This window comes from Seriola lalandi, unplaced genomic scaffold (genome assembly GCF_002814215.2).
Source record: "Seriola lalandi dorsalis isolate HSWRI2012SDOR001 ecotype SW California unplaced genomic scaffold, Sedor1 jcf7180002054945, whole genome shotgun sequence".
In the NCBI taxonomy this organism is placed as follows: Eukaryota; Metazoa; Chordata; class Actinopteri; order Carangiformes; family Carangidae; genus Seriola; species Seriola lalandi.
The window spans coordinates 2,535,707-2,563,433 of NW_019525496.1; the positions used below are offsets into that span (position 1 = coordinate 2,535,707).

Sequence of the window (27,727 nt, forward strand, 5' to 3'; positions counted from 1 at the left end):
GAAGATTAAACATCTACATAGATGACCTAAATAAAAGGCAGCTAGACTCGCTTTGACTGTCAAGGAGAAGTCTGGTTATATTTTAAGTTTTCTTATTGCCAAGTTACATAGATCTCCAATCTTGTCCAAAAAAGAAAAGAAAAACAAACGACTGAGCCTCACCGTTGCACTGTGTGACTTCATTACAATGGGAACATGGGTACTGTAGTTCATTATCAGCCAGTTCCTTATACATCAACCTGCTTCCGTAAACACTCACAAGCACACCACACGTGTGCTAATCCACAGCTGAAAACAGTCCCCAACAAATACAAATGATTTACTCCCGTTTGAGTTACATCTGCTAGAAACTCCAGTGCCCAACTATTTAAGGAAATTACTTACTATATGTGTGTTACCTGGTTTTAAAGATTTGCATCTTTAGTAGGAGCCAGTGAACTCTGGTAGAGAAATTCAGAAAGCTCTGAGTCATCCATTATTGTTTTTCGTCTTTTTGTGGGATTTGTCGACGAGAACAAAAATATAGAATATCACCAGACTTATGCTTTAAGTGTGACGAAGACTCTGAAATTAAAGAACAAACAGAAATTATAGTCGTAAAATTGTGACTAGTGTATTCAGTGTAATGATACTTTATTTTACAAAATAATGGAATTCTATTCCTCTGTGCCAACAAACAGTCATGTGATGTGGCTGTGCCATGCCTACCTCTTGATTACTGAATGAAAACATTACAATCAGTTTTTTAACAAATAATTTTTTATAAAAATCTTCCCCTTCAGAACATACATTACATTTTTCATACTGTGAAAAATATCTTGGATGGAAACCCGGCTAATCATCTGTCTCTCTGACTTCAGACTAATGTCTATATTTCCACAAACTCCTGACACCGGTGTACATATGTGAGATTTATTTTTAGCCATGGAGATGGTTTGAGGAAGCCCTTATAGATTGCACCCTCCCAGGAGAGAAAAACAGAGACTGCAGAAGTAAAGCGAACCCCCAGCTGAGTGTCGATATCAGGTTATGATGTTTGCTGTTTTAACATGAGCCTCTTTTCTCTTTTCTCCTGTTGTTTCTTCTCCTCTTCAAGGGTAGACAGGCAGACAGAGCCTGGGGGCTGTATCTCCCCAGCTGGGATCTTAGGTTAAGCTCCAAAGAGAAAAATACCACTGCTGGTGATTTTTTTTTTTTTTTTTTTGGTGCATTTCCTTAAGTGCAACTCTATTTTACATCACATGGCTTTGTTGTTGTAATTTAGACTGAGGTTCCTTTAATTTAACCAATTCTTCTGACGCCAGTTCATTCAAAGGTCAAAGGTTATAGAAACCGTGTCCAGCTAGTGTCATTTAAAGGTATAAATCTACTGGTCTGAGTGGAAAGAAGCAAACTTTTTTTCTGTTGCATGCTACCATTTCTAAATTATTGCCTTCAAAGAAAAAAGAACCACTGCAATAAAGCAGACACCGATCAATTTGCAGTGATGAATTGTGGCTTGGGATATTCGATCTATGATCTTGGAAAAAATTGAGTACTCTATAATCTAATCTCTACAGCGCTAGGAGACAATGACTGAAAAAAAAAACACAACACCAGCGTTTTCTTTTATGGTTACAGAGCAGCATTCAGGTTGTGCTCCGGGTGAGGTCTGACGGATGTCAATTAAAGGGCTATTTAAATATTTAAGCAACAAAGTTTGCAAGTTGCCCCTTGGGTGCAGTTATGGAGGGGGAGGTGGGGAGAGGAGGGGGTTATGCAGCCTCAGCTCTCCAAGGAGCAGCTGAATGCCAGGCAGGCAGTGTGGATAGTTGGGAGGCATCACGGCTAGGGTTACAGTGTGAATTAAAGCTGACACTAAGAAGCGCTCCTCACAATGACCTGCAGAAAACAGCAGACAAAAGAGTCTATTTTAAAGAGGGACAAAGGGGAGGTTAGTGGAGATACCTGAGCCCGAGCTGGCCTAGTCAGCGTGTCTGTGGAGGGACGAATGGCTGGTGCCGCGGGACCACCGCAGCTAGACCCGGCAGGAGAAGAAACACACTGAAAAGCACATTCCTGCACAGCCATAACACCAGGAAAGACATATGACACACATACACACACACACACACACACACACATATGCAAGCACGCACACACACACACACACACACACACACACACACACACACACACACACACACAGATGCATTGACACAAGAATATCCTGAGCACAAGCTGTAATTTGTTGGACATCATTTTTGGTATTAATATCAGTGTTGTCAGGGGATTGACTGGTGGTGTACTGGGTTTCTCTGGTCACACGCACACACGCACACACACACACACACACACACACACACACACACACACACACACACACACACACACACACATACATGATTTTACTACAGTTCAAAACAGAAAGAGAGAGCTGTTATGTTCCCTGGAGGACTTTGTCATCTGAAAAGCATATTTAACCATTCAGATCTTTTCAGAAATATATAACCCCCCACCCTACCCTCCCAACACCCCCTCCCCCCACCACAAATCCCCAACTCTGTCCACGAATGCTTGTGAATTCCACAAGAGTTTGGGCTATCTCCCTTCATCTGCTGTCACCATGGTCCTCAGCATGCTTTCACCTCCATCCTAATCCCCCACTTCATCTGAAAGTCAGGATGACAGCTCTGGCTCTTGTCCTCTGTCTGTGTGTTTGTGTTCGCTCATACAATTTCAACAGCATCCACCTGTTCTTGAAGTGGGGCGGCCACAGGTTGACAGGTACAGTAAGTAACTGGGATCTTTTTGCCCAGTTACTCCAATCAATTATTTTGTTAATACACATATCAAACTACCAATACCCCCCCCCCCCCCCCCCCCCCTACTTCCCAACTGAGTTGTCTTAATAATTGATATGGTAGTTCACTTGTTTTCACACTATAGATCATTTGCTTCTGGCCAAGCTGACAGCATCCTGGTTGAAGTAATTACTTTCTGCAGACATCTCCCAGGGTGCAAAGTGTCCAGACGACAGCCGCATTCTTACGCTGGCTGTCTCAGGGTCACATCTCACTCTGGTAACAAACTGGATTGTTCAAGAGTACCATTTCAAATACAACCTTTATATCCATTGTGCTCACTTCACTATATATTCACTTTCTCCACTGAAGTATTCAGATAACACTCTTGGCACGTTCTGAGACACAGAGGAGGAGCTGCCGTCTTTAAGATTGTTTAAAATGAATACCAAATGCTATTAAGCTAACCACATAGGCTTGGTATGAAAGTTTGCTGTCACATTGTGAAAATAACAAGACTGTGACGCAACTTGCCGCAACATAGACGAGCAATTAGAGGAAACGTGCAAGGAAGTCAGTGGAAAGTAGGGGATTTAAACATGGCATTAAATTGGATATAAAACAACAATGCAAAAAAAACAATTTAAGGTGTAAATGAGACACGAGGCAGTGTTACATAAGAGATTTTTAACAATGTTGACTGAATGTTGACACACGATAGATGTCAAAGCGTGTGAGTGTTGTTTACTGGCAACAGCTGGCAACAGCTTTTATCAGGGACAGGCTGAAATTTCAACCTGGTGGTAACAGAAAATGGCATAAAGTGATATTATTCTGTGTTTACTTTCAAGAAATATATTCTTCATAATATAATTAAAATGATTAATGTTAATTAATGTTGAATATAGTGAATGCTAACTGATAACTATAATAATAATCTATCACTCTATCAAAACTAATATATCCTTATATACATAATATATGTATATAACATAAAAGCAGTGGTGTTAACTTAAAAGGTAGTTTCACATTTTGTTTATCTTAAAATGATATTCACATATGTGCATTAAAACTGTTTATCATTAATAATTCATAAATATGTACTTAAAAGTTGACCAATTAAAGATTACATGGCAATTTCCATTATAAATACACTATTTGCAGTATATAATCTTCCATGTGCTCCACATTTTCTATATTTCATGAAAACTACAATCAAGTAAAATTGGAAAAAAATTATAATATATTAAATATATTAAAAGTGCATTTAAGCACAAACAGACTATTGTAATTATTTTAATTCTGTACTTACTAATATCAATATTACAGCTGAGTCACTCATTCAATATTATGTAAATGCTACTGTCTTAACTAATATTTCTAAATGAGATGCAATTTTAATGGTAAGTTTGTATTGACACAAGTTTTCATATTAAATGCACAGCCTGGTAACAGTTCACAGTCAGACGTGTAGCCCCAGCAGGAAACCAGCAGCTTATATGTCTCCGGTCTCTACTGATTAACATGGATAACTTTGACCCACAGAACGGGTGAGGATTCCTGTCTAATTGAATTACTGTCAGTCTCCTAGCCTCCAAATATTGTCTTGAACTTATACCCCTCTCTGTTGCCAGAAACTATTTACATTATATACACTGTAGAGCTTTTTTCCCTGTCTACTTGAATGCAATTTAGTTTTAGGCTCTGGTATAAACATAGACGGTAAAAAGGGTAGCCCATGAAGCATAGTTGTTTTACTTTTTCAACAACTACAACTGGGCTGTATGTTCTTATACTGAACCATATTTAATGTAGCTGTCATAAAATAAAAGCCAAGGCCTCTTATATATGATAAAAGCACTGGGCATGCTGTTTTGGGGAAAGAAAATCAAAGCAGGTTTGTCTGAAGTAGCAGCAGTCTCCTGTATACCAGGTTTTTCTTGATTATATAGAACAAGAACACCTGCTGTGTTTTGATCCAAAAATATAATGCTTTCGGGGCAGATAATATGCATTCAATATGAAGGCATACAGTACTTAAATATAGAGCTCTGATCTAGAGGAAAGGGAGGACAGATGATGAAGGGAGAAAGCTTGTCTTTGATTGAGTTCCATTCTTATGTTAAGGCAAAGGTTATGTCACTTATTGCATTGCTCTGGAATGAGGTGCAAAAACATGGCCGCCAGCTCTTTTCCCCCTCAGGCCCTTTCAAACCCAAAGGCAGGACTTATGTGCCGTTTTATGCATGTTATCCATTCTGCATCATAGGAAAACACAGGATAAAGAGCCCTTTAGCAGTACAGGTTCCCAGCGGATAAACAGTTTTTGTTCTCGCTTGTTAGCATCTAGTAACAGTTCCCTTATATAAAATGCATTTGACTTAGACATTCAAGTCACACCGACATGAACATCCTATTAAATATCATATCTCAAGTGTCCATGTCGGATTCCAAAGTGGACAGTCTAAGATTTATGGCACCATTGACCCTCATTGCTTTGCTGCTTCCTCAAGAGAACCTGCCACAGGCTGCGTGCCAAATGCTTTAAAATTTAAAGAGGTGATGAAGAAACTATCCAGAGGAGACAAAAACACATCAGTTCTGCCACAATAAGAGTTTTCTCTTCCTTCCTTCCAGCTTCTTCTTTCGAGTTGATCTGTTTCACCCTCAGCACTCATTGCCAGCCCTTTGAACTTCTTTCTTTCTAAAAAAAAAAAAAACTGGCTGCAGAAACTTATGATTGTGGTTCTATTATATGGAAAGCCTGGAAAAATCAGATAAATGTGATGTGTAACTGACCAACAAGCCCACGTGAACAGTTCTGCCTGAGCACAGACTGCAGGATGAAAGAGGCTCATGGATAGCAAAAGGAGATTTTTTTTTTTTTTTTTTATCTTGGGGCTGTTTGCTGCAAGCAGAACACCTGCATTCTTCCCAAGCTCTCTGGAGGACTCTGAATTTGACCTCAGCGTATGAGTGAAAGGGTATCCAACTTCTTCAAAATGTCAGAATGCCACATAACTCTATTGTTTCTGACATGTTCAACTCCGCAGAGACTCAGATAAAGAAACACCTTTCCGAAAGCGGTGAGGCTGACATACCTTTCTAAGCGCAATGCAGGAAACAAAAACTCCCATATTCTCACAGCAGCTCTCTGATTTGTCCACATTTACTGGTAAAGTGATAAAGCACTGTGACAATACCTCTGGAGTGTCCCATAAATGCTTTGTATTGACCTTAAAGCAGTTGCTGACCACAAAAAGAACCACAAACATGGGGGGGCATTTCTCCAGTGGGGAGGAGATGATTTTCTACGGCAGGCACACAGGATCACTATGTTGCCTGCTGGTACTCTAAGCTGACCTTCCATAGACAGTAGCACCGTCCATTGCTCCAAGCCTTCAGCAGGAAAATCTCTCCTCTGCAGGATGGATTGGGTTCCAGGACCCTCTCCTCTCCTGGGACTGACCCAACCTGGGGAACAGGGGGCTTTCATGGGAGATCACAGGTGCTTATATACAAAATGGCAATTTTCTTCTTCCATAATTCCATGTTACTGCATTACCAGATCTTATCGTGAGGCCAGTATCTCATTCCTGAGGTTTTAGACGTTAATGAAAGATGCTTTGCCTCTGGCCACTGGGGGCTAAATCAACAAGCCTAGGATTCCTGTTGGCCTTTGTAGGGGAATACCAAAGACACAGAGCGGACTGAGCTGAGGTCAGAGACAAAGCAAGGAGCTGAAGATGGAAATGCTGCGCCAAAAACAAGCTTGTATGCAATATAATGCAGTGGACCCCAACCATTTTTGTCAGACATACTCCCATAGGCCAAATGTACATTTATTGGCACCACCTGTCATCTTGCAAACATGCCCATGTGAGCTCATTTTAAACTGGATGGTAATACTATTAATTGTATAAAAGTGAGTATTGTTACAATAATGTTTTCATACAATTGAACTGCATTTGCACTTGGAGTAGCAGAAGATGGGTGTTTCTTATTTATTTACTATCAGTCTTTACCCAGCCTTTTATTCATTATTCAAGCTATTTAAGTTTAAGTATTTTAGCCATTCATCCATTAACCTATTTTAAGCTAACAATTTAAACCTTTTATTTATTACTTTTAGCTAACTATTTTACCATTTATCCATGGAGCTATTTTAAGATATTTCAACCATTTATCAATTAATTTCAGCTACCTAGTTATGCATTAGCTTACGCTTAGCTATCTATTTCAACTGTTTATCCATTACTTTTACACAGCACTGACTTTTAGCTTGTTGTTTCAAACAACGTATTACTTATAATTCACTGTTTAGACCTCAGAGTTCTCGTAATTCCTTACTGATTTTCATGCCATCTCAATCGCAACATGTAGCGTTCAAGTCGTAGCTATAGCCAACTCAATATGTCAAAACGCAAATTGTAATTTCTGTTTTTTCAAATTAGTTGTTCCTGTCCACAGTCTTTCCATGTACTTCCTTGCACCTTCAGAAGTACCATCTGGATTACAAGTACCCCTGGTTGGGAATCACTGATCTCATACATGTGCAAACTGACTTAATGACACCTCTTGTCTTTTTCACAATCTTTCTCTAATCAGTCACACATGGCAATTATCGGGTGCTGTCATATTACAATTATATAAACAACTAAATATTAAAAATGAGTGCTGCATCTATGTGCACTATGGTATAATAATACAAAATGAATGGCACATTATTCTTTTCATTGGAGAATAGAAACATTTTGATGATTACTTTTTATGCCCTTAGTCAGACTAGAACAACCTCAACAATATGTGTTGAGGATATGTAATTTCAGCCACTTAGGATCATTAAAAAGAGATCATATTGAATATCACTTCTAGAGAGAGAAAGAGAAAGCGAGAAAGAAATAAAGAAGAGATTTGTTTGTCAGTCAGTTCCGACCCACTCAATCTCCTTAGCCTTGTGAAAGAGGGGGAGAGAAAGGGTTGGGGTCAGCTTTCTGTAAATCTTCTGATGAAATGTTGACAAAACAGCCAATTTTCTGTAATTTTGCTGCAGCCGTCTTTCAGCGGTTTACTCACTCAGAACCCCTTCATTTCAAACAGCAGCACACTGCGACCTCTGACATGTATCTCGTCCCTGACTTCTTTGGCCTGGCAGAAAGACGTAACAGTTGTGCCTTTTAGGTCAGGTGGATGCCGTTTAAGAAGCCAGCTTCATAAATGAAGCCTTTGTCTCTCAAGCAGGCTCTCTTGGGCCCCAGTAAAAGGATAAGAAATGTAGTTAATAGCTCAGGAGTGGCCTAATCATCAGCTGCCATTACTGCTCCAATATCAGCAGAGATGACAGACTTATCAATAACAAAGGCCCAGCTGAAGCCTCCACCGCTCTGTCATTTTGATCTTTGCTCCACTAATCAGAGCTTTCATTTGAGCTAAGCACCGGGCAGCACACCTCTCATTCTCTTCATGCTGTGCCAGATATCACTCATCTTTACAAGCCACTCTGTATTCCCTCAACCCCAGGCCACCATTTCCACAAATTGGCTTAATTTCTCAGGCAAATATATGACACATCTGAGAGCTCATTATCCCTGCAATGCAAGTGATTATTGTACTTACTGCTAAAACTCTCTTCTTAGCTTCTGAGGTTTTGTCTTGAATGGCTTTGGTTGGAGCCCAGCTGATTTTCAAAATGAGATGAAGATATGTCAAACTGACTATCACTGTGGTATATAAATATTTCATAAGCTTATGCTGTGCTTGCACTTCCAGAAACATAAAAAGGATTTTTTGCCTACTATTTGTCCAATGCAAAGCAAAGAGACTATGTGTTGTTCAACAAGAACTCTTATATCAATAAAAGGCCGTCAGTCATCTATACAGAGTATCTAACTGTCTGTGTCATTAGCCTCAGAGAACAAATTGTCCTCATGTAGAATATTACAAATCCTAAAGGGGTGATGTATGTGCTTTTTAAGAGTAATATACATAGTTTAATGTCGATATTTCTCTTGTTCATTCTTCCACAAAAAGCTCCTCCGTCAAGGAGAAACCTGAGAAGGGCCAAAGAGGTGCTCCCGCACCTGGACGAGCTGGCCCTTTCATTTACAGTCGTGGTGAGGATCAGGCACTGACTGACTCAGACACCTGCTATTGGGAAATATGTTCTCCATCAGTGAGCTATAGACTATTTCTGGACAGGAGCACTGGGAGACCATTGTTCTCCTTGGCACTGACAGCCAAGGTATTCTGGGACTCTTGGCACACAGAGAAAACAATGTGTTATTCATGTTAATCTTAAAAATTGGGCTACTTATTCAACATTACCAAACAAACCCTGGTGAGATTTGTTGACTGCGGCAGAATGGCTTGATAGCTTTTAATATTGCAATGAAACTGCTAACATTACATGTTCCATAAAAGAAGCTAACATACGCCTACTATGGGATTTTTTGAACAACTGTAATTGATGGAACAAAATAAAGAAACAGAAATATTAATATACTTTGAAGTATAGTTAGACTTTTTAGAGTATATTACCAGAGTCACACAAATTTCTTTTTCAGACAAAGAATAAATACCTATCTTTCATATTAAGCATAACCTATGGTCACGGGCTTAACATAAAACACAGGAGCTCCTTATTCTCTCAGTTTGATACATGATATGCACTCCTTAAACAAATCATCTGGTCTCTGCTCCTATACCGTCTTATACAAGGGCAGGGGGTTTGGAGATTTTGCAATGTCATCTGGGATTAAAAAGGAGCAGCACATCAGAGCCCCAGGCCACACCACCTGGAGCCCCTATACGATCCCTGGCGCTGCACCACTCAAAACCAGCCCCATTAGCTTACCGCCATATAATTCCTGGTCAACCAAATGACACTGAGCTAACAAAGCCCCATTTCAGAAAAGATTACAACTTCAACAGGAAACCCTTTGATTATGAGTTTGTTTGAAATGTTATCAATACCATGATCATTCCTGCAGATCAACAAAACTATCTCTAATCACCATACTTTGGCTGCACCTTCAGTTATGCATCAATCTCCTGAAAAAAAAAGAAGAAAATCACGGTCGAGAATAGAGGAGTGACTTGTTTAACAAGAAGCACGTGCAATGACAAAGCGATTTCTCTCTCTACGTTGATCACCCACCTGCACACAGATTAGGTCAGATATTCACCTGAGCTGCCAACCTGTCACTCACACTCAATAAAAAAACAGAAACACACACAGTGCACATTCATTCCCCTCCACGGCAAGTATTGCAGATAAAGTGCTCCTAACAGAAGACAGCAGACAAGAGTTTACTTTGTCCCTTTTACCAGCAGAAAAACAGACAATTATCAATAAGAAAAATAAAAAAGAGACAGCATATACAGTGTTTGCAAGCACCTATTATAATCTACGAGTAAAAGTAAGACTCAATAAAATTAAGTTAAATGTGGCTTTCACCTGAGCTTTAACCTCACAATATTCCTGTGATTTGCAAATGTAAAAGTTGATAACCAAATGATTATGAACTATCCAATATTGTATGTCAAGACTTTGTGTAGGTGCAAAGTCCTTATAAATAATTACAATATGCCTGCAGTGTTCAAGATTATATTCAAAGCTCTGCTGTACATAAAAGAGACTACTACAGTAAACAAACCTCTTTGCCTAAATTGGGGGATGGCCAAACATTGTAAAATCTAAATTTAAGTTCTGTTCTCTTAAGATCCTGCACTTACAGTATTTTCCATTTTGTTATTTTTGTAGTTTTATTGGATTAATGAAAGAATACATTTATACACTGTCATGACTTTCCTCATTAAATCATGCTGTGGTTCCAATATTTTTGAATAACCAATAATTTGCTAATGCTTAATCAATTATGATGCACTAGTTAATAAACATAATCCAGCCCTTGTAAAACATCTATTCACAAAAATGTGAAAATAAAAGTGAAAATAAAAGTGTTAAAAAATAATGATTAAAATAAAGAACAAACAGTAACAAGTTAATATTTTAAGTCACCACTTTTATAGTGTATAATGTAACGTATTATATAATGCCATCTAAATGCTTCAATGGCATATTTTCTTTGTAATGCTGATCCACCTCAACCTTTTGAGAGTTGTGCATTATAATGAAAGGGAGGATTGGGGTGCAAAGTTTAAGTTTCACCATCAATTTAGTCTCTGGCGCCCCTTTGTGGTATCTATAAAGAACTGAATGGGTTTATTTTGCGTTCATGAAAACTGATTATGTAACTCATTTCAAAAAACTTATTATTACTATTCTACTTATTGAACACAACAAATGGCTCAAAAACTACATTAAATTACAATGAGACTATGAAAGCATCTAATGAGTTGACCAATGCCTTTTAAATTCTGACAGTGACACGGCTCTGCTCAGCTTAATTTAAGGGGCGCAATACCACAGTTCCTGCTGTCTCTTGGTGATAATTTAATGCTACCTTCTGTTTGTGGGTCTAAGGAAATAATACGAAGAATAAATTCAGTATATATCATTAAGAGAGAGTCAATGTTACCAATGTTTTAACTTTTCATAATATAATAAAGCATTTGTATGTTTGTATGTGTATGTGTGTGTGTGTGTGTGTGTGTGTGTGTGTGTGTGTGTGTGTGTGTGTGTGTTTGTGCGTGTGCGTGGGGGGTGGGGGTAGGCAACTGCACAGGTGCATAGCTGGGCTGGAAAAGTATGGAGCATTATCCTCTCAGATTTAAATGACAAAAGTTGATAGTGATACAATAAACATTTACACAACAGAGATCAATACACTAAATAAACGTGGATTTTGTCATTTAGTGTTCCCTCCCGCTGTCAGTGTTGTAAAGTGGAAGCAGATGAAACTGACGTATGTATACTATCATGGTATAGGTTTAGTCAGTAGATAAGAGTATGAGTATGGCAACATTAATCTACTGGAAACAAATTGGAAACCGACTGTAGGCTACTTAACATTTATTTTTGCGCCTGTATATGTTCTCCATCACGTTGCATATTAAGTACACGATGTCTCCGTACATAACACTGACATGAGCCAGGGAGGGGCTGCTGCAAAACACACTGATAGAATGAATGCAAAGAGCCAAAAGAACACTTCCTGTTGATGCAAAAATTGCAGCAGCAACTGTCTGACACATCTGGACTGGAGAGGGGGGGAGGCCTGGCTGTAGTGTTAGCGAACTACTGAGGGGAATGGACAACGTTTAATGTTAATCTGCAAGACGGTGAGTTTGCTGGACTTCAACTTTGGCTTGAACTAGTGACCATAATGTGTCTGTAATGTCGGCACGTCTTTGATCTTACAGTTTAAGTAACGAGCAAATAATTGCGTGCGACCGTACGCTAGCAACTACCTGCTAGGAAGCGTTAGCCGCTACTTAGCATCGGTCGCTACGTAGCCCTGGCTGACATGGAACAGTTGCGAGCTAAGCTAGGTAGCATACTAGCTGTTTCATATGACAGCCGACATAGTTTGCACCCGCGTTCGTTGTTGTAACTTAGCTACTTAACTGTACAGTGTTGTTAAGCTTTTGTATAGGCAGAGAAAATGTGACTAAATCGTAAACTAATCCACCGTGCGTTCAAGAGTGAAGTCAGAATAAAAGTTACGCATTTTTCTGAAACAATTGCTCGGTTTTAGGCTGTGCTAGCTAATATAGCTGGTCAGCGAGTGCTTGTGTGCTGCTTGATAGTTGGGTGTATCGGCCCCGTGAACCGATGTTTTAACGAACGTTAACCTAACTGCAACTTATCGAAGAAACGAGAAGTTTTGCAGACAACAAAACAAGTAGCAGGTGGATGTCATGTTCAGGTTAATGCCAACGTTAGCAGCTCCGCTACGTGGACTCACTATCACTAGCTACCTAAAGTACTACCAGAATGGTTTGCAACAAAGTTTAAAACCCCGCACGTTTACTCCCCAGTGTATCGGCGTTGTGTACACGTACGATGGGATCAAATGTACATGCTAATGTCCCCAATGTCCATGCATGATGAAGCTAACATAAGTAAATGTGTCGCTAAAAGTCGCAATAATAAATCGTACTGTAATCCCACCGTCCGTGTAAGGGATGGTATCAGGCCCTTATGTATTCAGCGTGTCAGAAACTGACCTGAACCAACAACGTTTTTTTTCATTTAGCATCTGTTACGCTTAAAATCGAAAGATACCAGTATTAACAATGCTCTTGGTAACAACTAATGTACCTGTGAAGTAATTATACAAGGATGGTATGGCAGGAGAGGACAAAGTGCAGGAACATGGCAGGTCTTTCAGTACACCTGGGTTCACCTAGGTCACCAAGGACTGTGTTTAGTACTATTTCTGTGACATCCATTTGCTTTGAAATCTTCTATTCTGCTGCATTAACAACCCAGTTTGAAACCAAAAACACATTATTCCGGAACAACTGCATCTGAAACCAGTCCAAATATTTTAACTATAAGGCATGTCAGAACAGAGTTGAGCCAAAGCAATTTCGACTTTTACATGAGTTATGGTCTTGCACCCATTCAACCTACCTTTTTTATAGTCTTGTTTCTGTTTGGGATAAGCAGTAAAACTGTATTGGTTTCAACCACTGGCAGAAATTAGTGATTTGGCAAAACAAGGAATATAAATGCCAGGTGCATAAATTGATCTCTGATGAAAATTGGACTCTTGTGAGCTCTATTGTGGTAATCTGGTAATTCAGAAATTGTTGGGGTATGAGTGCAGTGGTTATGGTTTATGGTAATTTTGTCAGAAGCAGGTACCATGTGCCACGCTCTGTACATTTGCAAAGAGCATTATTTTCCCCTGATATTTTTGGCAATCTTTAAAATTATGTTTTCTGCTCATGATATTGCGATATTCATTACTTAATTATTGGTTTAAATGTTGCTTTATTGAGTAATGTTTTGTGAATCACATGGTAAAAGGTTCAACTCCTATTATGATTCAAAATGTTTATTTTATATATATTTACTGATACACAGATCGGCTGCAGCATTAAACCCAGTTACCAGTTTTAATGTTGTGCCTGATAGGTGAATATCTTTTATATAATTTTGGATGTGTAGAAAACCTATCTGAAGAAGATGACTAAATCTGAAAAACATTCATATGTTTTTGTTTTTCCTGCATTAAAACAGCAAATGGTGGCTACCTATATTAAATTATGTTCCACCTCAAGTAAATCCTGACCATTTGGTGGTATTTGGTGGAGACTGCATTATCACTGCCAACTGGAATTGTAATAGTGTAATCACTGCAGGGTGGCTCTAGGTGAAAAGACAGTGTTTTAGGATGACAGCTTAACTATTAGTGGTGATCATTAAAAGCACTGTCATGCTGCAAAAAAGAGGTGGTAAATTTATCAGGGCTGACCCTTGACAGAATGCAGGACAACTTCTGCAGAAGGAAAGCACCAGTTATGGAGGCCAGAGTCAGAGTACTCTTATGTTGTAGGTTCCTTTTCCACTAGTTACTCTCATCTGAATGCATGCAGTGAATACATGTGTTAGAGACGACAAGAAAACATTTGGCTGTCTTTGCGGATGCCTTTTTGTTTGTTTGTTGGGTCTTTTTTTCCATTAATCCCCAAAACACACCTATCTGCATGTGTTGGAGACGACAATTTGAATGAATGTTTTTTTTAATACAGCAAGGTTAAGAATCAATATGGTGTAGAAAAAGAATAAATTAGGTCTTTTAAATGTCCCATATTTTACACATTTCCAGTGCTTTATTTAAAGTTTTGTTATCCATAAAAAGATACCTTTGTGGTTTTAAGTACCAAAAATCATCTGAAAATAGTTCTTCTCCCACACTTCTCTGTGGAACTCTCACAAGGTGTTTTGTGTGTGTTTCAGAGGCCCTTTAATGGTTGGCCGAAGGTTTTCTGAGTGATTGTTGTAGCCTACTGCTGCACCTTGGTAAAACTCACTGGTAAATGCAATTGGCGATGGTCAGTCAGCGCTGATATGAGCCAAAGAGACGGTCAAATTTGGACTAAAATGCTCTGCTAATTTGGGGTAAAAAAAACTTAAACCACTGGTTTCTATTACTATCCTTGGGATGGTGGTGCGCTTTTCTGTCTTATAGCTTGCTAACTCAGCAATGGAATGACCGCTTTGTGTTGTGTTGTTAATAAAGTGGACTATGGGTCTGGGTGGGCCGTGCTGGGGGCATGGCTGAGGGCGGTGACTGTATAGTTGTGACATCACAAAGATACGGAAGGCCTGACGGCTCGTTTAAGTCACAGTTTGTGAATGTAGGCTGTATCCATTTTGCCACTGATTGAGCGGTTTAATACTTTAACAGTATTTACTGTATAAGGTAACACCTCAACCTACTATATCATTCAAAAAGATATAGAAATCTTACTTTCTACAATATGTCACCTTTTAAGACTTTCACTTGTGTTCATTTTATAAACATGTGAATAAGCTGAGAAGAAAAAAGACCCTTTCCTGGTTTTCCAGTTACTCAGCCAGAACAAATCAAATAAGAGAACACACCCGAAGGCTAAGCATACAATATTTAGCTCTGCATACTGAGCTCCCACTAAGCTTTAACAGTTTCCACAATGCATGTTATTCTTACACCAGCAAAGTTCCTCACATCATACCCTCCCTTTAATGTATCCCAATCTGGTCTATTTTTATCTTGTTTTGTACTATCTGTTTTAAATTGCTCCCCTAACCTTTGCTTGTTAAGCAGTTCTGTTCTGGATCTGGTCCTCCCCACAAGCTGTTTTTCAAAGTTGGTGAAATGCTGCTGATGTTGAAGAAAGCATACAGTGCTTACCTGCTGACTTTGATTTATCTTCTACTGTTTTTTTGTTTTTTTTTTGTTTTGTTTTTTGAGTGACATGGCAAAGTTATTAGAGACTTCATATAAGACTCTGCGGCTGTGGGTGATGTCTTTCCACTACAGTTATGCTGATCTTTTGGTCAGCCAAACTATCACAAGATACTCAGCATCCTTTCTATGTACCTACATGAAGCAGCTGTGTCAAACAGGTTTATTACCAGACAGGGAACTTGAGCAGCAGATGGAATTTTTTGAGCTGAGTTTTAACATTTTCAGTTTTCCCACGTGAGCCAAGCATGTGACCCTCACCCAGCATGTGCATCTCAACTACTGAGAATGCATTCTTTGGCTGCCCTTCTACTTGGCTCCATCTACTATGCATGCTGTTGGCAGCCATCAGTGATATGTTTTAGTGTATGAGCATGTTCTCTTTGGTAAAGGGGAGTAAAAATAATGCACACCTTGTTACAATTCTCTCTGTTCTGATCCATCTTTCCCTCGCCTGTGCCAGGATGAGAACATATGGTTAGTTGGACAGGTGTCTTGGCAGGCTTTGGCAACTGGAGAAAGCGTTTACGTTCCCAAAGTGCTGACAGGGATTCAGTGCACGGAAGATCATGCTGAATTGCCAGCGAGGGGCAGGAGGGGTTTAGGAGGAGGAGGTGCAGAGGGAGAGATGGGAGAAGGGCAGATGGAGTGGGGGGGGTAAGCTGGAGAAAGGACACATACTGAGGTTTTGCAACACAGAAGTATTTGCTTTTACGAACACAGAATTACACAGTAGGTACTATAGAATTAGATCTCACAGTTGCAGTGTTCCACAGTGTGGTTTAACTTGTTCTGCGGAGAAGGCAGGGCCAGTGTCGGTTAATCATTTATCAACCAGCACAAGTCAGTATATATGTCAGGGTAGTATGCCACTGGTGTAGCTATGACCTGAATTGGGTGATTTGATAATTTGATCACTGATCATTTTCACAAGATGTGTCAAAGCTTGTCAAAGTGTGTTCATCAGGAATGAGAGGATGAAAATTATCCACAAATATGCAAAAGTTGTTTCAGTCTTGTTACTGACACTCTTTGATTAATTAGAGAGGCTTAAAAGAGAGGAGAGATTCAAGAACCCTTGCACTAGTGCATGCGGCCATTCTGTGTAGAACCAGATTTTCTTCTTTCTCTGCCAAATACATTACATACGTATACCTGTATGACTGTTGTGCTTCACAACAGTAGGTGTGAATACTAGTACAATGTGTTCCATCAGTTGCTAATGTTTCTTTAACTTGCGCCCTATTTCCTGTTAAACAGTAACGACAAGGATTAAATGGATAACAGATAAAATGTGTTAATAAATAACAAATAAAATGACGGCTCAAATATAGGGAGATTAATTTTCAAATTCAGAATTTTATCTTTGGATAACCTCGTCTCCCTTGTTCTCTCTGTCCCTCTAAAATTCGCACTTTATGCTGTTTATGTGGTGTGATCCTAAGAAAACAGACAGTATTTTCAGCACTCTCCTTGCATTATCTATATGTTGCTGTGAAAAACAATTACCTGCTACATGGTTAAAATGTATATTTGAGCCATTATGAAAACATCTGTATGCTTTATGTGTAATGTTTTGAGATTTTCTCATTGTAAATCTACAACAAAATGAGTTCGGGTTACTTGTTGTGGTTAAGCAGATGTCTTTTGTTTTTTATCTTTGGGATTGAGAGATAATGATATTGTCGGACTTTATAATGTTTAGTATGTGCCATCCCAATACTTTGATGATGCCACTTTTGACAGCCAGATGACATTTACAGTAAAGTTAATTACCATGAATGACAGTAGTTTGTAGTATGGATAAAATCCTCCATGAATGGGCCAATACAACCAGAGATATTGAAGGGACAGTTCAAGACAGGCAAAATCTCAGAAGGTTGAGAAATTTATATTGTCTCACAACATATGGTATAATATTTGTATTGCCTAGGTCTGTGTCTAAAGATAAAAAAAAACAAATACTACAAGTTATTTTAAACTTGAGTTAAGGAAGATGTGTTTGCTGTGATGTGTTCAATATTGTTTCATTTGGCTTAGTATTTGTTTTAAACAATACTGTATAAAGTAAGCCTGTATCAAATGTTCATCTAAAACAACCTCCTGTCTCACTTGTATTATTTGTAATGTATAATAACATTTTCTTAACTGTGAAATTGTAAAAATGTAGCAATACATTGCAAACAGTCTTTCAAAACCTAATGCTTTATCTTTTTTTTCCCCATCAGGTTGTCGACAAGCTGGAGAAACATATCCAAGAAATGGACGACGGCAGCTACATCGAGTTCGATGTGCCGGAGTTCAGTAACACTGTTCTGACCCAGCTCAATGAGCTGCGGCTGCAAGGGAAGCTGTGTGACATCATTGTTCACATTCAAGGGCAGCCATTTCGAGCCCACAAGGCTGTGCTGGCAGCTAGTTCACCCTACTTTCGTGACCACTCAGCTCTCAGCACCATGAGTGGCCTTTCCATCTCGGTCATCAAAAGCCCTGAGGTGTTTGAACAGCTTCTTGCATTCTGCTACACAGGTCACATGTCCCTGCAGCTCAAGGATATTATCAGTTTCCTCACTGCTGCCAGCTTTCTGCAGATGCAGGCCATCATTGACAAGTGTACCCAAATCCTGGAGAGCATCCACTCCAAGATCAGCCTCCCAGTTAGTGTCTGCAGCCCAGAGAAAGACGACTCGCAGACCAGCCGGAATGGGGTCAATGACAGCAACCTCTTTGTGAACCCTACCCAGATCTCCCCCCCTTACTACTCCCGGCACAGTCAAACAGGACATGGCTTGGGCCGGGGGCGGCAGCAGCAAGAGGAAGGCCAGTCGGACCGTGGCAGTAGTGATAGTGTGTCAGAGCATGATACTCCCATGGAGGGAGAGACAGAGCAAGTGGAACTGATCGGCAAAGATGGGCAAGTAACAGATGTGCACGTGAAGATAGAGAAGACTGACAGGCCCACTTACTCAGATAGCTCTTCAGCTGGTGATGATGGTTACCACACAGAGTTGGTGGATGGAGAACAGGTATTGGCTGTTAGTGTGGGTTCTTATTGCCCTGTCATCCAGCCTGCTGCCTATTCTTACTCAGGGCTGTCATCCCCGTCCTTTGTCAACCTTAGCAGCTCTAGTCCTTCCCGCTCCATGCTCAGTGGCTACAGAGGTGGGCGAGCCAGGGCGAAGCGCCCTCTGGCCATTCCAGCAGGGGTGCTGAGTCACGTCAAGCCAGGCTCAGAAGAAAGCGAATCAGCTGTGGGACCCACAGGGTTGGAGAACGACGTGCGAGAGCGTAGCCTACGGAGCCAGTGGTACCCCTACAATGAGAGACTCATTTGCATCTACTGTGGAAAGACCTTCAATCAGAAAGGGAGCCTGGACCGCCACATGCGCCTGCACATGGGAATCACTCCATTTGTTTGCAAATTCTGTGGCAAGAAGTACACAAGAAAAGACCAGCTGGAGTACCACATCCGTGGCCACACAGACAACAAGCCCTTCCACTGTCAGATCTGTGGCAAATGCTTCCCATTTCAGGGCACCCTTAACCAGCACCTGAGGAAGAAGCACATGGGAGCAACAGAGGGCAGCAATCACATAGACTCTCCAGAGAGGACGGAGGGAAGCTCAGGTCAGAAGGACCAAGTGGATACGTCTGAGGGGATGGCCTTCGAGGCGCAATATGCAGAAGAGGCACCAGCCAATGATATGGAGGAAAGTTCAAAATGCAGTCCAGAGGAGGCTCAAGCATCAAGATGTGATTTCTAGGTCCAGGTTAAGGAAGCTTTAAAAGAAAAAAAAAAGTTTATTTCAACACACGTTAAAGGACTTTTTTTCTTTTTGAATCAGCTCCCTCTATTATGGACATTTCTTGCATCAAGGGTTTCTGTCAATTTTGTGAAAGTTAGTTATTGAATGCAGAGAGCAAATGGGTGCTTTATAGAAATATGATTCTTTCAAGCAAAGGGAGTCACAATTTACTATTTTTGAGGTGGTCAGAATAATCAAGACCCCCTAATTGATTTCTCTTTTTATCTTTCAATGTTTTTTAAAACATATTTACAGAGTTATATAGGCATGTTGCAATAATTGATAATGTGAAAGCTCTGGTAAGATGCTTGTCATATCACCTTTTTACCTGACCTGTTTTTGCACATGTGGCCACAGGAGGTCACTTACTCACAAGGAATGATTTTTCTGCCAGTGCAAAGCTTCGTGTGACATATCCGTTCAATACCTCATGATGCAACTACATATTCATAACAGACAGTATTTTAACTTAAATGAAACTCACCAGGTTCTACCTCATAGCCAAGAACCTACCAGGCACAGATGTGTTCACCGTTTGGAATCCGTTTTAGGTTATATGTACAGTATCTTATTGCCAAACCCTGTAAAGAATATTAACACAAAGCCTTGATACTTAAAGGAAATGTTCCTTGCTGATTGTATGGATTAGGGACAAAGTCCTTTTCAGTTGTTTCACGGTCAGCCAGGTTAAAATGATGATCAAGAAGGTGCTTTGTTAGGAGTGCATTAAATTTGCTAGCTTACTTGTGTGTTTGTTTTTGGCAAATGCGAAGAACAGAGTAAGAGAATGGCCCTACATACTTTTCAAGATATGATTTTGCTCTTTCATAACGTTTGTTCTACAAAACAAAAGATTTTTATCTCTCATCACTACTGGAGATCTCACTCTGTTGGCCAAGGTGGTTTTAGATGCTGTCATCCATGTAATGGGTGAATTACGTCCATACAGTGAAATCGTTTATATTCCTCTATACTCTGATGGCAGATTTATACCGAACTATTGTATGTGTTTTGTCCTGAGATAGGCTTCTGGGTTAATACTCTTACCACCTAACCGAGACAAGAGTACTTGTTGTCAACTCAGCACAGGAGGAACATCCCTGGATCTGTTCACATAAAACATTATAGTATACAAGTCTAAATAATATGCAAACAGAAAGAACAAAGGAATCTCAGCCATTTTGACATGGGTTTTCCTACATTATTTGGAAGAGCTATTGGTTTGTTTCCTTTTTTCTCATTTTGTCCTACCTTTTAAGGTGGGACGATTGATCTGTGATATTTGTTCTCTGCATTGGTTGGGGTTAAATGCAGACTTATTTTATCAGTCCTACTTTATGGCGTTGACATAGATGCAGCATAGCTAGATTAAGGCTAAGAGGTAAATGATGTTATAGGTAGCTGGCGATCCAAAGTATTTATGCACTTTGCAGAGTTAGTGGGATGGGAGCTGTTCCAGCGATAAAATGTGCTAATCTCTGTCTTAATTCTGATGCAGCAGCAGCAGTGTCAGAGTAGTACTTGCTTCACAGAATCAATTTTACCTCTGAGAAAAAAATGTTGTAAACTTTGTTAAGACTCTGCAATCACATGAATACTATCGGCTACAAGTCATACATATGGCAACATTGTATTTTATCTATATTATTTGAACCATGGGGATCAGGGTTGGGGATGTTTTTAGCATATAGAGACTTGGGTTTATTTCCATTCTGATTTAAAATAATCTACATTCACAGTAAATACTTAAAGGCACTTAGAAAGCCTGATTGATGATCATATTCTGCAAATTTAAAGCTCAGCTGGGTGGTCCTTTTTGTGCTGTCCTGCTTTCTTGTTTGCTATCCAGCTGCTTATTGCCTTTTTTGAAGAGCACCTGCTAAATGCTTTTATTCTGTCCGGTCTGGTCCATGCTGAATTTGTGTCAATGAAATTGAGTTTGATTATTTTACAGTTTTCATATAATTTTGTACTTTGTGTGGGTGGGAGAATATTGTTGCTTATGTCTAATGTTTCGTCAAGAGTGCAGTCCTTTTTATTCCACTGAATGTGCTGTCATCGACTTCACTCAGTTAAGATTGCAATCCAAAATTTAGGGAATTTTGCAAAAATCGGTATAGCTAGCTTTTCGTTATCTTTTTGTGTACGGATTTATCACAAACACTTTTGGCCGTCATCAGCCACAGTCTGTCAACCTCTACAGTACTTTTTAGATGAATGTTTACGAAGTCAAGTATATTTCTGTCAGCCGCTAATGTGATGTGCAGGTTTGACAGCTGATCTGACCTCGCCAATATCAGTCGCTGACTAGTTTGATTCTGCCTGTGATGATTCTTTCCCTTCACCAAGAAAAAAAGGAGGAGATGCGTACTGTCTTGCATTATTGTCAGTAATGTTTTGTGAGTAATAGGTACAAACTTCTAAAACAATTTTGTGCCAAGACTTCACACCAAAGACTAATAGGTAATTTATAACAGGAAATTTTGACTGTATTGCATAATTGACTGCTTATTAAGAAGAATAGGTTCTTAATTTAATGTAGGATTAGTTCATTGCTATTTGCAAGGAATGTACGTTTCCCAGCTTATAACAATCAGTTGTGTAAAATTTGAACAATTTGCTAAGAAGACATTAAGCAGCAAAGTCATAAATAATATCATATATTAAGCCATACAAAAGCTGACAATATAAAAGTTGTGCAATTGTAATTGTTTAAAGCCAATGTAAACAACAGAGAGAATACTTCACAAAAAGTGGCATCTTAAACTTAGTGCCTTGCCACAAGCTTTACATGTTAGATTCTGGCACTTAGATTCTTGTGCCTCTTTCATTTTTAAATGGATTGAATAGAGAGATTATAACAAACTATGGCCACATCATTTATGTAAAGTGGTACCAAGAATGAATAGAAACTAATTCATGTTATTCTTGTCCATTTTTTAGTTGTGCCCCCTGTTGTTGCTTTTTAACATTTGATTCAGTTTTTTTGGTCATGGGATGGAAAACTGATTTTAAGATTTAATTGATTTTGTAGCAATTGATTACAATCAAATGAGGCAGACTTATTCCCCTGTGAGCCATTGCCCCCATGTTCAGAGACTATACTGTATCCCTCCTCACCTCTCCTCTCCTCTCCAGCCACTGAGGACAATCTTAGCAATGTACTGTAGTTGTAGGCATTTAAATGAAGGAAGGAGATGCATGAGAAACTCAAATCTACTTCCTCCCTGTTCTTTCGGAGCATCTGGCAGGGGAACAGCTGTCTGGGTATTTAGCTAATAATTAACTTAATATTTCTTGATTTAAAAAAAAAAAAAAAAAAAAAAAAAAAGAGAAAAAAAAGAAGCTTACCCTCATATACTGTAGATGAATTGCACGTCGCTCAACCACAAAATTGTATAAAATTGCCAATGGATAATTTTTTAACTTGAGTTTTCTTGTATTCGTGTCATCGATTGTGCACTTATGGTTTTTTGTTGATATTACATACCAATTCCATCCAGGAAGTCTAGTGTAGTTACCCTTAAGGGACTCAGCTATAATGGCCTCAATCACTTTGGTAGGGACCTTCTCCCCTTAAATGGTGCTTTTAGACTAGTCAGGTTTTTTTTTTTTTTCTTATCAAATGAGTAAACAAGTCCATGTCTTCATCATAAGCGAATGGAGAGGAAATTGTTTAATGCTTTTCATGAACTATAGTTACTTATGTGATAGTACACATCTACAGAACCAGTTGAACTTGACACACACTCGAATTGACTCTTTGTCAACTCTTAGTTCCACACCTCTGATAGGGACAGGAGATGCATTATGGGCCACAAGTAATCAAAAGGAAGTGTTTACAGGGAAGGCTGTCAGACTACTTTTTTGAAATTGCAGCTCGTCCTATTCCTTTTATAATAAACTCACTTCAGGTAGTTTACGAACACTGATACAGGCTTAGAAAAAAATCTTAAGTCTTCCATAGCTTTTCTGTCAGTTTCTATCCACTGTGTATTATGAAAACAGCAATAACCTTTTTAAAAGCGGTGTATTGGGATCATCAAGCCTATTGAAATATTGGCCTGTCATATATCAAATAAACTGAATGTCAGGGAGCTGTTGAATTGAAGTAGGACCAGGACAATTTGATATTGATTTGTTTTTATATATTTTCTGAAACTTTGGACAGGTTGACTTCCTCTTCAGGAAATATATATAAATGAAAATGTGGTGTTGCTTGCTGGTGTTCAAAATGCCTGTCAAAATCCAGTGGTAGTCAGTAAACTGCAACACAAAAACTGAGCGCGTGGTTCAGTCATCAAACTCAGTGGCACTGTTCAGAGTTTCACCTCCAGCTGTGTCAAATAATGAAAGGGATTTTGGGCTATATAGCCACTGTTTAGGAGCGGGCTGTCCGTTGTCATGTTGAGGTTCAGTGATCTCCATTGGCTCCTCAGGCGGTGAGACTGTAGTTGTAGTTGTTCAGGAACAGAGGGGAAGTTTTCATCCAAGCTATTGTCCCTTTTCCTTTTACAACTCCCTTAACTCTGCACTATAATGTCTCTGGCTCATATGTATTTGGTGACAAGGCAAAAAAAAAAACTTAGAACTCAGGGTATATAGTGTTAAAAGTGGTCTCATTGGACATACATCTTATGTCCATAGTATAATTGTGCACTTCTCTTCAGGTGGGGAAACAAGTCCTCAGTCAGTGGTTCCCAAGCATTCTGCCTCAAGGTCTCAATGAGCCCATGTTTTCCACAGAGCTGAAGCTTGAGGAGCACTGGAGACCATGAACTGAACCATGGCAGTAGAAATGCCCCAACTCCTGTTTTGTCCACTCTACACACAACCTCACAACCCAACTGTGAACCTCAGAACTCTACTGTTTTGTACAACTATGAAGTAAATGAAGCTAGCTAGAGCTGATGTTGTATCTATTGCCATTTATGAATTTATTTTATAGCATGAAATAAAATATATTTATTCAAATTATATATTTTACTCATAATCATTCTGTGCTGCTTCATTTTGGTTCTTAAGCTTGTAAATTGCTTTTTTATTATATAAAAAATGTCAATAGAATAATGCGTTTGTTTGTAAAATAAAGACGCTGATTTGGCTCTGATTTGTCTTTTTTGTTTCACACAAGTGGATTTACTCATGTTTTTACATGTGCATTTAAACTCAAATGACGCAGATCAAAGTATTTGGTGTTAAAAGGGAAGAGGACAGAATACTGCGCTGTTCAGCCACCCTTTAATTAACTTGTTAACTGTGTGTTGAACAGCAAGAAGGTCAAAATGTTTTGCTGGTATGCATGGAATTCATGATATTGCAGTAATACTGTGTATGAATGCCCTCTGAAGGCATATGTGATGTAAGTTCGAGTTTAACCCTCCAGGGGGAGCTAGAGGATAACAAATACACACTCATAGGTCACTCATCTGTAGTGCAAGAAATTCTGCTCTTCAATGAAGTATAATCTCAGGATTATTAGGCCATTGTAACTTAAAACACAGAGCTGTTTAACTGTCACTAGTATAAACATAGCCTTGACCAAATAAGAGGCCACTGGTATGAAAATTAAGTTAAATACATTTTGAGAGATAAACATTACAATCCAGATGTCTTAAAAACCAGATGTCTGAAAAGAACTTTTCCTCTTGCATGTTCTATTTTGCTACAGGCAGTGCCCATGGAAAATAGGCCATTCACAACGTTACAGAGGCCAAGTAGCAGAGTATAAAACAATAAATTGCTTTAGTCTCAGATGGCTGGTAATAAAATCAATTTATCTCCAAACAGGCTCCTGCTGGATCTCCAGTGAAATCCTCAACTTAATCCTCAGCAGTGTTATGGCTCCTGTCCCCACTGTGTTAAAAAATGCATCCAGAGGGAGAAATTTATTCATGAAGTGGCAGCTGTGCAACAGCCTCCCATAGTGTTACCACTGTTTGTGGGTTTTACAAAAAGTAAGACCATAAGGAAGCCAAATGACTAATAAACCACCAAATTGGCCAAGATATGTGCTTCACTGACATTTTCTTGAAATAGTTTAGACCTCTGTTTTCAAGCTGCTTGTTGCAGTATAACACAGACTTCAATGACGGGAATTTCAGTGTTTCACTATGTACAATTCCTCTGTGTGCCATATTGTATGATAGTGATAATCTCAGTAAATAACATTTGAAATAATCATCGCCAATTGCTGAAAATTCTAATAAACTGGATGAATTGTTTAAATGACAGCATTATATGGCTGCACAGACATCTGATCCTAAAATAATATGCAAAATTGCTCTGTTCAGTGGAATATGAGAATAAAAAGAACCACAAAATACAAGGCCAGGAAACCAGAGGCAGTCATGTTTCCACCAGGGGTCTTTAACTGCATTCTATGGGTATGATGTATTGTGGCTCTCTGTAACACAAACCCTAACAGTTGGACAGGAGTAAATAACTGATTGGTATTGCTGTTAATATGTACTTTACATATGATGATCATTAGTTTTGTTAAGGCAATTTTGCAACTAGAACATGACAGGTGAGTCTTCATTTCCCTCCATGCAGTTGTTGGACGGGCTCAGTCTGTGTCATACAGCAATGCACACGTAGTCCTGAAACTACATACCACTTCGTATCTCAAAGCTCAGGAGAGGCCTAGAGCAGGTACTCTTGCCTGATCTGAGTGCTGCTGGAGCACAAAAGTATTTCTGTGCCATGTTGTTTTATAATGTGATAAATTAATTGATTAAATTCAGATAAGTAGCTAGATGTGTCTCTCCACTCCCTCAAACCTAATCTTAGTGAAATGAATGGAGCTTTTAAGTCTTTACATGACTGTGTTATTAGGGCTGATGAAGAAGTGACTCAAGCTGTTACTTCATTAAACTGTATCTAACTGTGAATTAAAGATAGTCACAACTATGTGACAATGGAGTATAAAGAGCCGATCAGCTAGATCTTATTACTTCGCTGTTCTCTGATCAAGTATAATGCTGCCATGTTTCAAGAGATTTGGGAAGGAGTGTAGCTTCTGAGGCAGAATAAGGTGAAACAGGTCAGAGGTTCCTATACACACGTGATGAAAATACAATCCTTCAAATTCATTTACCCTGGAGGAACTACTCCTCTAAATAAGAAACCACCGGAAACGGTCGTATTGCTCAGGTGTTGTTGATAAAAAGTCCAGACCACTGTTGTTGTCGCAGACATGCCAGGCTTAACTTGCTTATAAAGGGCCTTGGACATATTGACCTGTCATAGCAGGAAAAACACAGGTGAAGATGATAAATAGATAATTAATGTTAAACCTGCTTCATTTTCCATGACTCACTGTGACTTGACTGTGACATAAGTCACTGGGACATTGTTACTAGTAACACCTGCTGTTTTCCCACTGTGGGAAACTGATAAAAGGTCTATCAAAGAGAGCTGGAATTCTGCATATTTGCCTGATAGCCATTGTCATCCAGCTGTGCAGTGGGGGAAAATGTGGTTTTCCGCTTACAAAATGAATGAATTGAATGGTGATAGTGTTTTGTTTCTTTTTTGGCTTGAGTGGATGAGTGTTGAGAAGATTAGAAAGCACTAAATATGAATACCATAGGTTTATAAATAAATGTTATGGGATAGTATTTCTTTCACAATTTTACTACTCTTCAACTTTTACTACTTGACTTTGGAATCATTTGTGTGTTTCTATTCCAACTAAAGTAATAGAGAAATTTGATGTACTTAGCTGAAGTGAATTTTCATGTGTAGCCACTCTAATCCTTAATCTTAAATTAGAATGTACAATTTACTCTCAATAAACCAAATCTGAATAAATATGCTGTGGCTCACCTGAAATGGTTACAAAACCGAACCTTTCTGCATCGGTTTTAGTGAGTTTATGTTTTATCTAAAAAATAAAGTCTAACATTTAAAAATAGTCATGGCTAAGATGCAACAGTTGTTTCTAATACTGTTATTTTAGAAAACAATTAGCATATTTGATAAAGTTAGTCTGTGTTTTCATGAGTGATTTGTATATCTCCCCACACTATGACATCCACAGTTATGTGAATGTTCCCCGATGATGAAAAAGCTGAGTTGAGTTGGGACAAGTGTGCCTTGCTTAGGGGAACATTTGTCAGATTCTGAGAAACCCTCCCCTTTTCCCAATATAAGCCTTTTCATGTTGCTCAAATTTTCCTGTATTAAAACTGAGTCAATCTGTTATACTGGAGTTGACCTATGCTCCAGTAATTTTGACTCATGGGTGAGTAATGGTTTAGTGGCTCTCGGA

General features: G+C 39.1%; 1 protein-coding gene across 1 annotated transcript; it reads left to right on the forward strand.

Annotated features, from left to right (window-relative positions):
• The first annotated feature begins 11,907 nt into the window (after positions 1–11,907).
• Positions 11,908–24,557, forward strand: zbtb34 (zinc finger and BTB domain containing 34). The gene is made up of 2 exons (XM_023394020.2): positions 11,908–12,026; positions 17,875–24,557. The coding sequence occupies exons 1-2, from the start codon at positions 12,009–12,011 to the stop codon at positions 19,408–19,410; spliced, it is 1,554 nt and encodes a 517-aa protein (XP_023249788.1). The 5' UTR covers positions 11,908–12,008; the 3' UTR covers positions 19,411–24,557.
• The last annotated feature ends 3,170 nt before the right edge of the window (positions 24,558–27,727 follow it).